At 44.9% G+C, this 13,562-nt stretch overlaps 1 protein-coding gene across 1 annotated transcript in view; it reads left to right on the plus strand.

Annotated features, from left to right (window-relative positions):
* gucy2g (guanylate cyclase 2g) overlaps nt 1-13,562 on the plus strand; it is a 36,709-nt gene that overhangs the window by 14,765 nt on the left and 8,382 nt on the right. Inside the window, exons 13-15 of the mRNA XM_036945878.1 lie at nt 8,372-8,512; nt 8,726-8,918; nt 12,051-12,225. Coding sequence (XP_036801773.1) covers nt 8,372-8,512; nt 8,726-8,918; nt 12,051-12,225 — 509 coding nt within the window. The remainder of the gene's footprint in view (nt 1-8,371; nt 8,513-8,725; nt 8,919-12,050; nt 12,226-13,562) is intronic.

The raw sequence follows: 13,562 nt of genomic DNA on the forward strand, positions 1-13,562 counted from the left end.
CTGTGAACCAGGGCCCAGCATTGATTGCCAATGGGGTTGGAGATTATTTGTTCAGGGGAAATGGGCACAATGTTTGTAGAGTAGATGGGGACCAAGAGGCAATCCATGATCAGAGAAGGGCTTTACCCTCTGCCTAACAGCAGGAACCAGGTTAGGCGAACCAGAGCTCACCTGTGATGACGTGGGGATTTTAGCACAAGGCTCCACCAGGGCACAGAGAGAGGAACTTGGGGAATCATTAGTCAGCACTGGCGACTCAGGGGAGATGGAAACCTCCACCTCTAAGACAGGACGGCCTTCTTTAAGACCCAGCAGTACAGTAGGACCCTCCAGTGGGCCCTGGGCATCGAAAAGTAGGCACTCCTCTTTTGGGACAGGAACAGTCACAGGAGTAAGGCTGTTACGGTGACCGTATTACCGCCACACTGTCATGACGGCAGTCAAATTCTACATGACCTTTTAGTCATGGTAGCTAGGCTTCCCCAAGCTCTGATGTTGCTGATGGTCATTAGTAGCCTACCAATCTTGCTAACTTCCTTGTACTGCCTGGGACTCAGCACTCTATTGTCCCTCTAATCACTCTGACATAAATGCAAATGTGATGAAAAATCTAATAAAACAGGAGGATCCCATCAGCTTTCTACAGGCTAGGACTACTATAATTATTTCTCAACTTTCCTAATATTAAGCACATTGCTTTTCTTTACCACAGGAGTATAAACCCATCTGGCTAGCATGAAAATGGACCACTGGGAAAAGTGTCCTCCATTCGCTATTTAAGTGCATACTGTAGATTACTTTTTTTCCCCCACTACCTTGTTTCGAGACAGGTGCATGATATTGGTCCCTTCTAAATCAAGACAAATGTCACACATATATTATTTAGTATGTATGAAGACGAGATTAAATCAAGAACAGTCTGATGGGTGAAAATATTAGCCTATCACTAATTGTGAATTATGCCAAGCTTGTGTGTAATAAGGCAAGAAACAGCACGCCTTTTTTGGCGACATTTTCTAATCATAGTCTCACTTCATGTGAAGGCCTATATGTTTTGATAAGGTTTGTATCAATAACGTCTTAAAATTAAGCACCTGAATCCAGTTTACAACGGGTGTAGAGCCTAATTGGCATACATATGCAGCGCTTGAGTTTCAACTTTGTGGAAGATCATTTTCATCCTAAACATGGTCGATCGATATTTAGCCTGACGAAAAGTAAATGTGGACGGAATTGAGCTATCCGAGAGAGCCATGTGAGTGAGAGGTGCTTCGGAGAAATCAGCCTGGAGAAGGGAATTATAATTATTTTATTCAGCCCGAGGGTACAACTGTCATGTACTGTCATGTTGTCTTGTCTCTGTCCTTTCCCTTCACCCTGTCTCCCTCTGCTGGTCGTGTTAGGTTACCTTTTCTCCCCCGCTTTCCCCCAGCTGTCCCTTGTCTCCTCTAACTACCCATTCACCCCGTTCCCCACCTGTTCCCTTTTTCCCTCTGATTAGGTCCCTATATCTCTCTCTGTTTCTGCTCCTGTCCTTGTCGGATTCTTGTTTGTTTGTGTCATTCATGCCTGAACCAGACTGTCGTCATGTTTGCTGTAACCTTGTCCTGTTCTGTCGGAATCTGCCGGTCCATCTGAGCCTACCTATGTTTGGTAATTAAAGAAGCTCTGTTTAAGTTGATTCGCTTTTGGGTCCTCATTCACGCATCGTAACAGAAGAATCCGACCAAGAATGGACCCAGCGACTTCGGATCCTCTCCACTCAGCCGTCGAGATCCAGGGAGCGATGCTAGGCAGACACAAGCAGGAATTGTCTGCTGCTCGACATGCCGTTGAGACCCTGGCCACCCAAGTCTCCAACCTCACAGAACAGGTTCACCATCTCCGCCTCGATCCACCGGCCACTTCCAGGGCTTTCGAATCTCCGGAGCCCAGAATCAATAACCCGCCGTGTTACTCTGGGGAGCCCACTGAATGCCGCTCGTTCCTCACCCAGTGTGATATTGTGTTTTCTCTCCAGCCCAACACTTACTCCAGGAGCACTGCTCGTGTCGCCTACGTCATATCTCTCCTTATTGGACGGGCTCGTGAGTGGGGCACGGCAATCTGGGAGGCAAGGGCTGAGTGTATTAACCAGTATCAAGACTTTAAGGAGGAGATGATACGGGTTTTTGATCGATCTGTTTTTGGGGAGGAGGCTTCCAGGGCCCTGTCTTCCCTATGTCAAGGCAATCGATCCATAACAGACTACTCTATTGAGTTTCGCACTCTTGCTGTCTCCAGTGGCTGGAACGAGCCGGCCTTGCTCGCTCGTCTTCTGGAGGGTTTCCGCGCAGAGGTAAAGGATGAGATTCTCTCCCGGGAGGTTCCTTCCAGCGTGGATTCCTTGATTGAACTCGCTATTCGCATTGAGCGACGGGTTGATCTTCGTCACCGAGCTCGTGGAAAGGAGCTCGCGCTCTCCGTCGCCTCCCTCTCCGCATCACTACCATCTTCCTCTGCCGGCTCGGGTGCTGAGCCCATGCAGCTGGGAGGTATCCGCATCTCGACTAAGGAGAGGGAACGGAGAATCACCAACCGCCTCTGTCTCTATTGCGGTTCCGCTGGTCATTTTGTCACTTCATGTCCAGTAAAAGGCCAGAGCTCGTCAGTAAGCGGAGGGCTACTGGTGAGCGCTACTACTCCTGTCTCTCCTTCAAGATCCTGCACTACCTTGTCGGTCCATCTACGCTGGACCGGTTCGTCAGCTTCCTGCAGTGCCTTAATAGACTCTGGGGCGGAGGGCTGTTTTATGGACGAGACCTGGGCTCGGGAACATGACATTCCTCTCAGACAGTTAAAGGAGCCCACGGCCTTGTTCGCCCTGGATGGTAGTCCTCTCCCCAGGATTCAGCGTGAGACGCTACCTTTAACCCTCACTGTTTCTGGTAATCATAGTGAAACCATTTCTTTTTTAATTTTTCGTTCACCTTTTACACCTGTTGTTTTGGGCCATCCCTGGCTAGTTTGTCATAATCCTTCCATTAATTGGTCTAGTAATTCTATCCTCTCCTGGAACGTCTCTTGTCATGTGAAATGTTTAATGTCTGCTATCCCTCCTGTTTCCTCTGTCTCTTCTTCACAGGAGGAGCCTGGTGATTTGACAGGGGTGCCGGAGGAATATCACGATCTGCGCACGGTGTTCAGTCGGTCCAGGGCCACCTCTCTTCCTCCACACCGGTCGTATGATTGTAGTATTGATCTCCTTCCGGGAACCACCCCCCCCCGGGGTAGACTATACTCTCTGTCGGCTCCCGAACGTAAGGCCCTCGAAGATTATTTGTCTGTAGCTCTTGACGCCGGTACCATAGTCCCCTCCTCCTCTCCCGCCGGAGCGGGGGTTTTTTTTGTCAAGAAGAAGGACGGGTCTCTGCGCCCCTGTATAGATTATCGAGGGCTGAATGACATAACAGTGAAGAATCGTTATCCGCTTCCTCTTATGTCTTCAGCCTTCGAGATCCTGCAGGGAGCCAGGTTTTTCACTAAGTTGGACCTTCGTAACGCTTACCATCTCGTGCGCATCAGGGAGGGGGACGAGTGGAAGACGGCGTTTAACACTCCGTTAGGGCACTTTGAATACCGGGTTCTTCCTTTCGGCCTCGCTAACGCTCCAGCTGTCTTTCAGGCATTAGTCAATGATGTCCTGAGAGACATGCTGAACATCTTTGTTTTCGTTTACCTTGACGATATCCTGATTTTTTCACCGTCACTCCAGATTCATGTTCAGCACGTTCGACGTGTCCTCCAGCGCCTTTTAGAGAATTGTCTTTTTGTGAAGGCTGAGAAGTGCACTTTTCATGCCTCCTCCGTCACATTTCTCGGTTCTGTTATTTCCGCTGAAGGCATTAAGATGGATCCCGCTAAGGTCCAAGCTGTCATTGATTGGCCCGTCCCTAAGTCACGCGTCGAGCTGCAGCGCTTTCTCGGCTTCGCAAACTTCTATCGTCGTTTCATCCGTAATTTCGGTCAGGTGGCAGCTCCTCTCACAGCCCTTACTTCTGTCAAGACGTGCTTTAAGTGGTCCGTTTCCGCCCAGGGAGCTTTTGATCTCCTCAAGAATCGTTTTACATCCGCTCCTATCCTTGTTACACCTGACGTCTCTAGACAGTTCGTTGTCGAGGTTGACGCGTCAGAGGTGGGAGTGGGAGCCATCCTTTCTCAGCGCTCCCTCTCTGACGACAAGGTCCACCCATGCGCGTATTTTTCTCATCGCCTGTCGCCGTCGGAACGTAACTATGATGTGGGTAACCGCGAACTGCTCGCCATCCGGTTAGCCCTAGGCGAATGGCGACAGTGGTTGGAGGGGGCGACCGTTCCTTTTGTCGTTTGGACTGACCATAGGAACCTTGAGTACATCCGTTCTGCCAAACGACTTAATGCGCGTCAGGCGCGTTGGGCGCTGTTTTTCGCTCGTTTCGAGTTCGTGATTTCTTATCGTCCGGGCTCTAAGAACACCAAGCCTGATGCTTTGTCTCGTCTCTTCAGTTCTTCAGTAGCCTCCACTGACCCCGAGGGGATTCTCCCTGAGGGGCGTGTTGTCGGGTTGACTGTCTGGGGAATTGAGAGGCAGGTAAAGCAAGCACTCACTCAAACTCCGTCGCCGCGCGCTTGTCCTAGGAACCTTCTTTTCGTTCCCGTTCCTACTCGTCTGGCCGTTCTTCAGTGGGCTCACTCTGCCAAGTTAGCCGGCCACCCTGGCGTTCGGGGTACGCTTGCTTCCATTCGCCAGCGTTTCTGGTGGCCCACCCGGGAGCATGACACGCGTCGTTTCGTGGCTGCTTGTTCGGTCTGCGCGCAGACTAAGTCCGGTAACTCTCCTCCTGCCGGCCGTCTCAGGCCGCTTCCTATTCCCTCTCGACCGTGGTCTCACATCGCCTTAGATTTTGTCACCGGACTGCCTTCGTCAGCGGGGAAGACTGTTATTCTTACGGTTGTCGATAGGTTCTCTAAGGCGGCTCATTTCATTCCCCTTGCTAAGCTTCCTTCTGCTAAAGAGACGGCACAAATCATCATCGAGAATGTTTTCAGAATTCATGGCCTTCCGTCAGACGTCGTTTCGGACAGAGGTCCGCAATTCACGTCTCAATTTTGGAGGGAGTTTTGCCGTTTGATTGGGGCTTCCGTCAGTCTCTCTTCCGGCTTTCACCCCCAGTCTAACGGTCAAGCAGAACGGGCCAATCAGACTATTGGTCGCATCTTACGCAGTCTTTCTTTTCGCAACCCTGCGTCTTGGTCAGAACAGCTCCCCTGGGCAGAATACGCCCACAACTCGCTTCCTTCGTCTGCGACCGGGCTATCTCCTTTTCAGAGTAGCCTCGGGTACCAGCCTCCGTTGTTCTCATCTCAGTTCGCCGAGTCCAGCGTCCCCTCCGCTCAGGCTTTTGTCCAACGTTGCGAGCGCACCTGGAAGAGGGTCAGGTCTGCACTTTGCCGTTATAGGGCGCAGACTGTGAGAGCTGCTAATAAGCGTAGAACGAAGAGCCCTAGATATTGTCGCGGTCAGAGAGTTTGGCTCTCCACTCAGAACCTTCCCCTTAAGACGGCTTCTCGCAAGTTGACCCCGCGGTTCATTGGTCCATTCCGTATCTCTCAGGTCATTAATCCTGTCGCAGTGCGACTTCTTCTTCCGCGATATCTTCGTCGCGTCCACCCGGTCTTCCATGTCTCCTGTGTTAAGCCCGTTCTTCGCGCCCCCGCTCGTCTTCCCCCCCCCCCCCCCATCCTTGTCGAGGGCGCACCTATCTACAGGGTCCGTAAAATCTTGGACATGCGTCCTCGGGGCCGTGGTCATCAGTACCTAGTTGACTGGGAGGGGTACGGTCCTGAGGAGAGGAGTTGGGTTCCCTCTCGGGACGTGCTGGACCGTGCGCTGATTGATGATTTCCTCCGTTGCCGCCAGGTTTCCTCCTCGAGTGCGCCAGGAGGCGCTCGGTGAGTGGGGGGGTACTGTCATGTACTGTCATGTTGTCTTGTCTCTGTCCTTTCCCTTCACCCTGTCTCCCTCTGCTGGTCGTGTTAGGTTACCTTTTCTCCCCCGCTTTCCCCCAGCTGTCCCTTGTCTCCTCTAACTACCCATTCACCCCGTTCCCCACCTGTTCCCTTTTTCCCTCTGATTAGGTCCCTATATCTCTCTCTGTTTCTGCTCCTGTCCTTGTCGGATTCTTGTTTGTTTGTGTCATTCATGCCTGAACCAGACTGTCGTCATGTTTGCTGTAACCTTGTCCTGTCCTGTCGGAATCTGCCGGTCCATCTGAGCCTACCTATGTTTGGTAATTAAAGAAGCTCTGTTTAAGTTGATTCGCTTTTGGGTCCTCATTCACGCACCGTAACAACAACGGCCACTGGCCGCAAAAGGGATGGATTTTTTTAAGGGGCATTGCTGCCACACAAGGGGGATGCTGTCGGGATATTGCAGGCATTAGCAAGTGCGTGTCAAATTATGAATGAGAGATGAAAAGATGTGCAGCCTGTGCAAATAACAATGCAGAGCTCATGCCTTTCATAGGACTATATTTTCAAATCATTATTGGAGTCGCATCATGCACACTTAAATTGTATTAAAAATACAAACGTTGGGCTATATGTTTTGATCACAACTAAAGTTGCATAAATAACTCTATATCAAGCATATAGGAAGACCTGTTTCTTTGTTAACAGCTCAACACAGAATAGCCGCATGTGCGCACTCACTCAGAAATCTTTTGGAGAAAACATCCTTTCTACAGTATTTTATTCAGCTATGTTCAATTGTAATCTTCATACTACAAAATAATATCAAATAATGCCGCGGAATTCTAAGCAAATCTTGTCTGCTAAATGAACTAGTGTAGCCCACAGACATATGGCAGACCAGGGCCTAACATCAGGACAAAGAGTATGCTATTCTGTCCTTCTGAAATGGACTACATTTTCTTCATGTCATGTTTCTTCAGACCTATCTAAAATACATAATGGATTGATTGTGATGGTGTAGGCTATGGATTTATTATACTTTTTTTTTAAATGTAGATGTTCCAAAAGTCTGCGTCAGGTGCTTGTAGGCTATGTGTGGAAGCCAGGAGACGCTAAAGGTGTTTATGTTAAGTAAAGATCAATTACCGTGAGAAGGCAGTTATTTGCTTGACAATCACCAGGCTGACTACATTTAATGACTGCCACAGCCCTAGACAAGAGAAAGCGTTTGAAGCTCCCTCTCAGCTGGAAGAGTAGGGGACACCAACCCCTCAGAAGAAGGTGTCTCCTCGATAGTGTTAGGTTCTTATTATCAGAGTAAGAACTCAACGGACACTATGAAAGCTTAAACCAAGTTTATTCGCCCATTTGGTCAAAACAGCTGCATCAGACTAAAGACATATTCACACAAGCGCTGATATGTAAACCCTTTCTCCTATGCTGAGTCTCCTCCTACACATCTCAACAGCCAATGCATCTCTGTTGCTAGACAGAACCTTAGTGATAGCAGCACTTCCTCACTTCATCTGACCTGACCTCTGCCCCAAAGTGCTCGCTCCTCCCCAACTCGCGGCTGTCATGTTGACTCGTACCAGACGGTGTCTTTCCTTCTCCCATAGGATCCCTGATGGCTAACAATAACATATCCTGACATAATGTAAATGTTATAAGTCATCCTCTCTCCCTCAGTGAAAGGAATAGGTATATTTCATAAGTCAAGAAATCAGAACCCAACAATGGAAACCAGAGCCTCAGACGGCTCCAGCTGCAGGTCTGAAATGCCAGGAACTGGGGTGGCCCACTTACAATCCGATGTGCAAGCAGGTGGCGCCACCTCCTAAAAACTCCAGGAGAAACAACTGCATTTGGTGGTACTCCTCACATGGCAAATCAGTAGGGTAGGACTTACACCAACCCGGCCGTGATGAATGGCAGGACTGGCTGAGTAACTCAATGATGACAGCTGTAGCGTCGATGGTGTCTTCCTCCCCTAGCAGCCACTCCCACCAGGCCTCAGCCAATTCACATTACAATGGCCATACTTAACTCATTAATGCAAACAAAGGTTATAATTATCATAAACATTAACATTCAGTTACTCACTCCTTAACTCAGGCAAATGTCAGAAGGGCTGGCCCATTTTTTGCTTAGTGGGCCTGTCTGACTTGTTGTTTTTGTTGCACAAAATTATAATTATCTGGCTAATAATGGGGCCTCAATTAATAAAATGGGTTGGTGTGTTAGCAATGCAAGAGGCGGTTTTTGGTCCCAGGCATCCCTTGCCTAAGCTAATGATGTTTTCACTATGATTATTGTTTTCCTCACCTCACGCAATATCAGTCTATACCGTGTATCGACTCATCTATTTTATACTTCTCAGTCATGCGAATATCCTTGACAACATGGTGAACAAGTTGGAGAGCTATGCTAACCACCTGGAGGAGGTGGTTGAAGAGAGAACCAAACAGCTTACAGTAGAGAAGACCCGGTCGGACAAGCTTCTCTCCAGTATGTTACCAAGGTAACACAGGCCTTCTACCTACAAGCATTTGGATTATGTCAAAATAAACGTTCCAAGATAATTACGCTACAAATATTGAGATTTATAAGATACTACTTTTGCAAAATTCTGTGCTGTTTTGTGGACAGAAACTTTTGTGGACAGAACATTGGTGTAACATACCCTGTATGTATATTTAACCCACTCCATTGACTTCCCTGGCTTGACTAACAGGTACATAGCGGACCATCTGATGGCTGGGAAGTCGGTGGAGCCTCAGGGTTATGACATGGTGACAATCTTTTTCTCGGACATCGTTGGCTTCACCACCATGTGCTCCATTAGCTCCGCCCTGGAGGTGGTCACCGTCCTCAATGACCTCTACAGTCTCTTTGATGAGATCATCAAGCTCTACGATGTCTACAAGGTACATTATACCTGTACAATCATTTTAAAGTGTTAGACAGACCCCAGTGTTTTGGGGTACCACTTCACCTTAAGTGACACCATTAACTCACGTAGTTATTAGGGCATGGTCAAACTTTATTGAAGGTTACCTACATAAGGAATTCATAACCCCTACATAATGCATAAGCAGTAAATACGCATTTTAATAAGTAACTTATGAAATGCTGATGTAGGCTATTGTTTATGAATACATTATGGGTTCTGCATGTGCCTACTGCATGTGACTTTCCCCCAAAAAATTGTGTTACCGCCTGAATTTAAAATTGATTCAATTTAGATTTCTGTCACTGGTCTACACACAATACAACATAGTGTCAAAGTGGAATAATGTCTTGAGTCAAAAAGTATTCAACCCCATTGTTATGGGAAGCCTAAATGAGTTCAGTAGTAAAAATGTGCTAAACAAGTTGCATAATACGTTGCCTGGACTCACTCTGTGTGCAAAAATAGTGTTTAACATGATTTTTCAATGACTACCTCGTCTCTTTACCCCACACATCCAATTATCTGCAATTTAACCTTTATTTAACTAGGCAAGTCAGTTAAGAACAAATTCTTATTTACAATGACGGCCTACCCCACCAAACCCTAACGACTCTGGGCCAATTGTGCTCCACCCCATGGTTCTCCCAATCATGGCCTGTTGTGATGCAGCCTGGTATCGAACCAGTGTCTGTAGTGACGCCTCTAGCACTGAGATGCAGTGCCTCAAACCGCTGCACCACTCAAGAGCACCCAGTAAGGTGTGGCGGTAATTCTAACCAAGTGAGAGAGACTTTGTTATTTATTCAAACAATCAATCTTTATTTTATTATCAATTAAGAATTGCAATAATGAAGCTGGTCAACGACCACCCATCGGTAATTGTTGAGAGCCCAACAAGAATATTTGAGTTACAGCTCTTTATAGCAAAGTATATATTTCTGAATGTTCATGACAAACAACAGATGTGTATAATTATACAAAGGTACATTATGCTATCAAGCAACAGACAGCGAGATTTACATTGTGCCAGGTTTCTGTCTCTAGGTCATTTACTGCTCGTTTACACAGGGTTATATTCTCCTTAACACACAGATACAAATCATTCAATGGAATGCAGGCTGTAGGTTCTATCACCAAGCCACCATAAATCAATTGCTAGCGCCAAGCCCCAGAGGCCTAACGAAGTCCCACAGACAAAGATGAGAGAGTACTGAGAAACCTTATTTGATGCATCAACAGAATTAAACATAATCTTGTAATTTTGGATGGTGTATCAATACAGCCAATCACAGCAAAGATACAGGCGTCCTTCCTAACTCAGTTGCCGGAGAGAAAGGTAACCGCTCAGGGATTATGAGGCCAATGATTATGAGGCCAATGGTGACTTTAAAACAGTTACAGAGTTTATTGGCTGTGATAGGAGAAAACTGAGGATGGACCAACAACATTGCAGTTACTCCACAATAGTAACCTAATTGACATAGTGAAAAGAAGGAAGCATCCTGTGTGCAAAAACATGCATCCGTGCATCCTCTGTGCAACAAGGCACAAAAGTAATACTGCAAAAAAATGTTGCAAAGCAATTCATTTTTTGTCCTGAATACAAAGTGTTATGTTTTGGCCAAATCTAATACAACACATTACATATTACCACTCATCACATTTTCAAGCATAGTGGTGGCAGCATCATGTTATGGGTATGCTTGTAATCGTTAAGGACTGGGGAGTTTTTCAGGATAAAAAATAAATGGAATGGAGCTAAGCACAGGCAAAATCCTGGACGAAAACCTGGTTCAGTCTACTTTGAACCAGAAACTGGGAGATGAAATCACCTTTCAGCAGGACAACAACCTAAAACACAAGACCAAATCTACACTGCAGTTGCTTACCAAGAAGACAATGATTGTTTCTGAGTGGCCGAGTTACAGTTTTCACTTAAATCTGCTTGAAAATCTATGGCAAGACTTGAAAATGATTGTCTAGCAATGATCAACAACCAATTTGACAGAGCTTAAAGAATTTTGAAAATTATAATTGGCAAATGTTGCACAACCCAGGTGTGGAATTGTAATCGGGTCAACTGTTATCGGGTCAATCTCATAATATATATATTTTTTAAAGTCAATAACAAAAAAAATGGTCTCATAATTTCATAATTATGTTTTTGGATCAAATATTAAGCATTTTACAAACTGTTTTACAAAATGTAAAGTTCAACAAATTAATAAACAAATCAATATTTCCAATACATTTTTTTTACATTGCTCCCCTAATAAAAATGTCTGAGTTAAACATAACACTGAAAATGTGAATATATCATAAAATGATCAGACTTTTCCCCAATTTGAGCTCTTTCGCTGTTTCAGTAATGAGAAGGCCAAGTGAGGTAAAGGGGGTGTTTGAGAATTAGAACCTCATTCTGAAGACATATAAGTGAATAAATTGACTTAATTTGTGCTCATCTAAGTAATACTCCTGTAGATAATTGGCTGGGGTAGGCCATCAATGTAAAATAAGAATTTTCTCTTAATTGACTTGCCTAGTTAAATAAAGGTTAAATAAATAATAATAATGCATAATACTGTGTTTTATTCAAATATGTTTGTTTTTTCTAATGATTTTTTTAAATAAAATGACCCAAGAATTTAATCCAGATGCATTTCGGTAATGAGAATTTGTGTTAAAAATGTTTAAAATTCTGGTGAAATTTTTAAATGGATTTAAAATAAGACGTTTTCCCAAAAACTAAAGATCTTAGTCCTCAGAATTATAGTTGATTTTTGCAGACGCATCAGGGTTTTATTACACAATTTGCTACAGACATTTTAAAACTAGTTTCATGAGAATCACCCAATATCTGCCAAAAGTGATTCTAACATGTATTTCTTCCACTTTGACATTACAAAATATTTATTGGAGATCATTGACAGAAACGGACAATTAAATACATTATAATCCCACTTTGAACACAACGAAATGTGTAAAAAGTCAAGGGGTGTGAATACTTTCTGAAGGCACTGTACAGTAGGTAGCCTTGTAAGATTTACAGTGTATATTGTAAAATGTACGGTGTATATTGTGGCCATTTATGTGTATGGTGTATCAGGTGGAGACTATAGGGGATGCGTACATGGTAGCTAGTGGGCTACCCATCAGTAATGGCATGAACCACGCATCTGAGATTTCTACAATGGCTCTTCACTTCCTGTGTGCCATCAAGCTCTTCAAGATTCGTCACTTGCCCAATCAGAGCTTGTCTCTCCGCATCGGGATCAACTCAGGTCAGTACGTACAAACAATCTGTCAAATCGATTACCCAGACAGCGGCTGTCAGCCATGAAGTAACGAATCCTAACTCGAGATCTGTGTGTATAATTTAAAGGATGACTGCATTTCCTGATTTGGCACAAAAACAGTGTCTACCTATGTGAAAACAGCACGTTTCTATGATCTGTGGTTAAAAAGATAAGGTCAAAGGAATTGGTCAAATGGTCAAGGTCAAATGGTCATAAGGTCAAATTACATTAAACATGTATGAGTTTCTAGCCCAAGGAAAGGTATTTTATTGCTCCCCACATCACCTTGAATCTCATAGTGTTTAAAAATCACAGTTAACTCAAAGATTTTTCTACGAAACATAGAAATGCGCCATTTTCACAGATTTTTACACTGGTTTGTGCTGGAGATAATGGAAATGATGTTGAAATGTAATGGAGTTGCCCATGAAGAAATGCTAGCAGCCATGACGGTTGGCAAACGAGAGTTGTCTTGGGGGTGTGGAATAATGTGGAAGTTTCTTGGGTGTTTTTTTGCCATTCAATCACAAAACAATAAAGCCAGTAGTGAGTACGGCGAGGTAAACTAAGCTAGCTTTGCTATGGAGAGAACAAAGTTTTGAAGTTGAGGACTTCTCTCCCCCTGATTGACTTACCATCTCAAAATGGTCAGCTAATTCCGTTCTATGTGTAGGCTAAAGCCTGCACTGACCTTGTGTTTAGCCAAGCTGACAACAGCTAGCTAGCATAACTTCGTGATAGCTGCAGCTGTCCATCCTATCTAGCTGATATTTCATTGCTAAATCAGTTATAGCAAGATAACAAGAGCCTGTGTCGAATGTGTTTTATAAGACACTCGTTCTATAACACCTTGCTAGTTTCAACATTTCATCATATCATGTAAATAAATACATGTTACTGTGGAAACTGTATCAACTGTGAGCTGTATGCCTGGTCTTGAGTCATATCAGTTGTCCTACAACACAATATGCTATAACTGGCTAGTTTTGTCTATTGTCATCTCTCCTTATGTCTGCTGTAAGGTCTTTCCCAGGGGACATATCTCAGAACTACTGATATCCCTACAACAGGTGTAGGCTACATGTGGACATTGCTCAAACGTCGCCCAGCTTGAGTGTAGATACATTTATCAACAACAACAAAAATCGATGTGTGTTCATGTTACAAAGACAAAACATGTTATGCTGTAAATATCATATTGATGTGCATATAAAGATAGTACGCCTACACCTATCTAGCAAGTAAAAATAAGTTGTGTGTAGAGTACAACTTCAGCTGTCTATCCAGAACTAGAATTTGGCAGTCTAACCACACACTGACAT

The sequence above is a fragment of the Oncorhynchus mykiss genome, chromosome 16 (assembly GCF_013265735.2).
Source record: "Oncorhynchus mykiss isolate Arlee chromosome 16, USDA_OmykA_1.1, whole genome shotgun sequence".
NCBI classification, from domain to species: domain Eukaryota; kingdom Metazoa; phylum Chordata; class Actinopteri; order Salmoniformes; family Salmonidae; genus Oncorhynchus; species Oncorhynchus mykiss.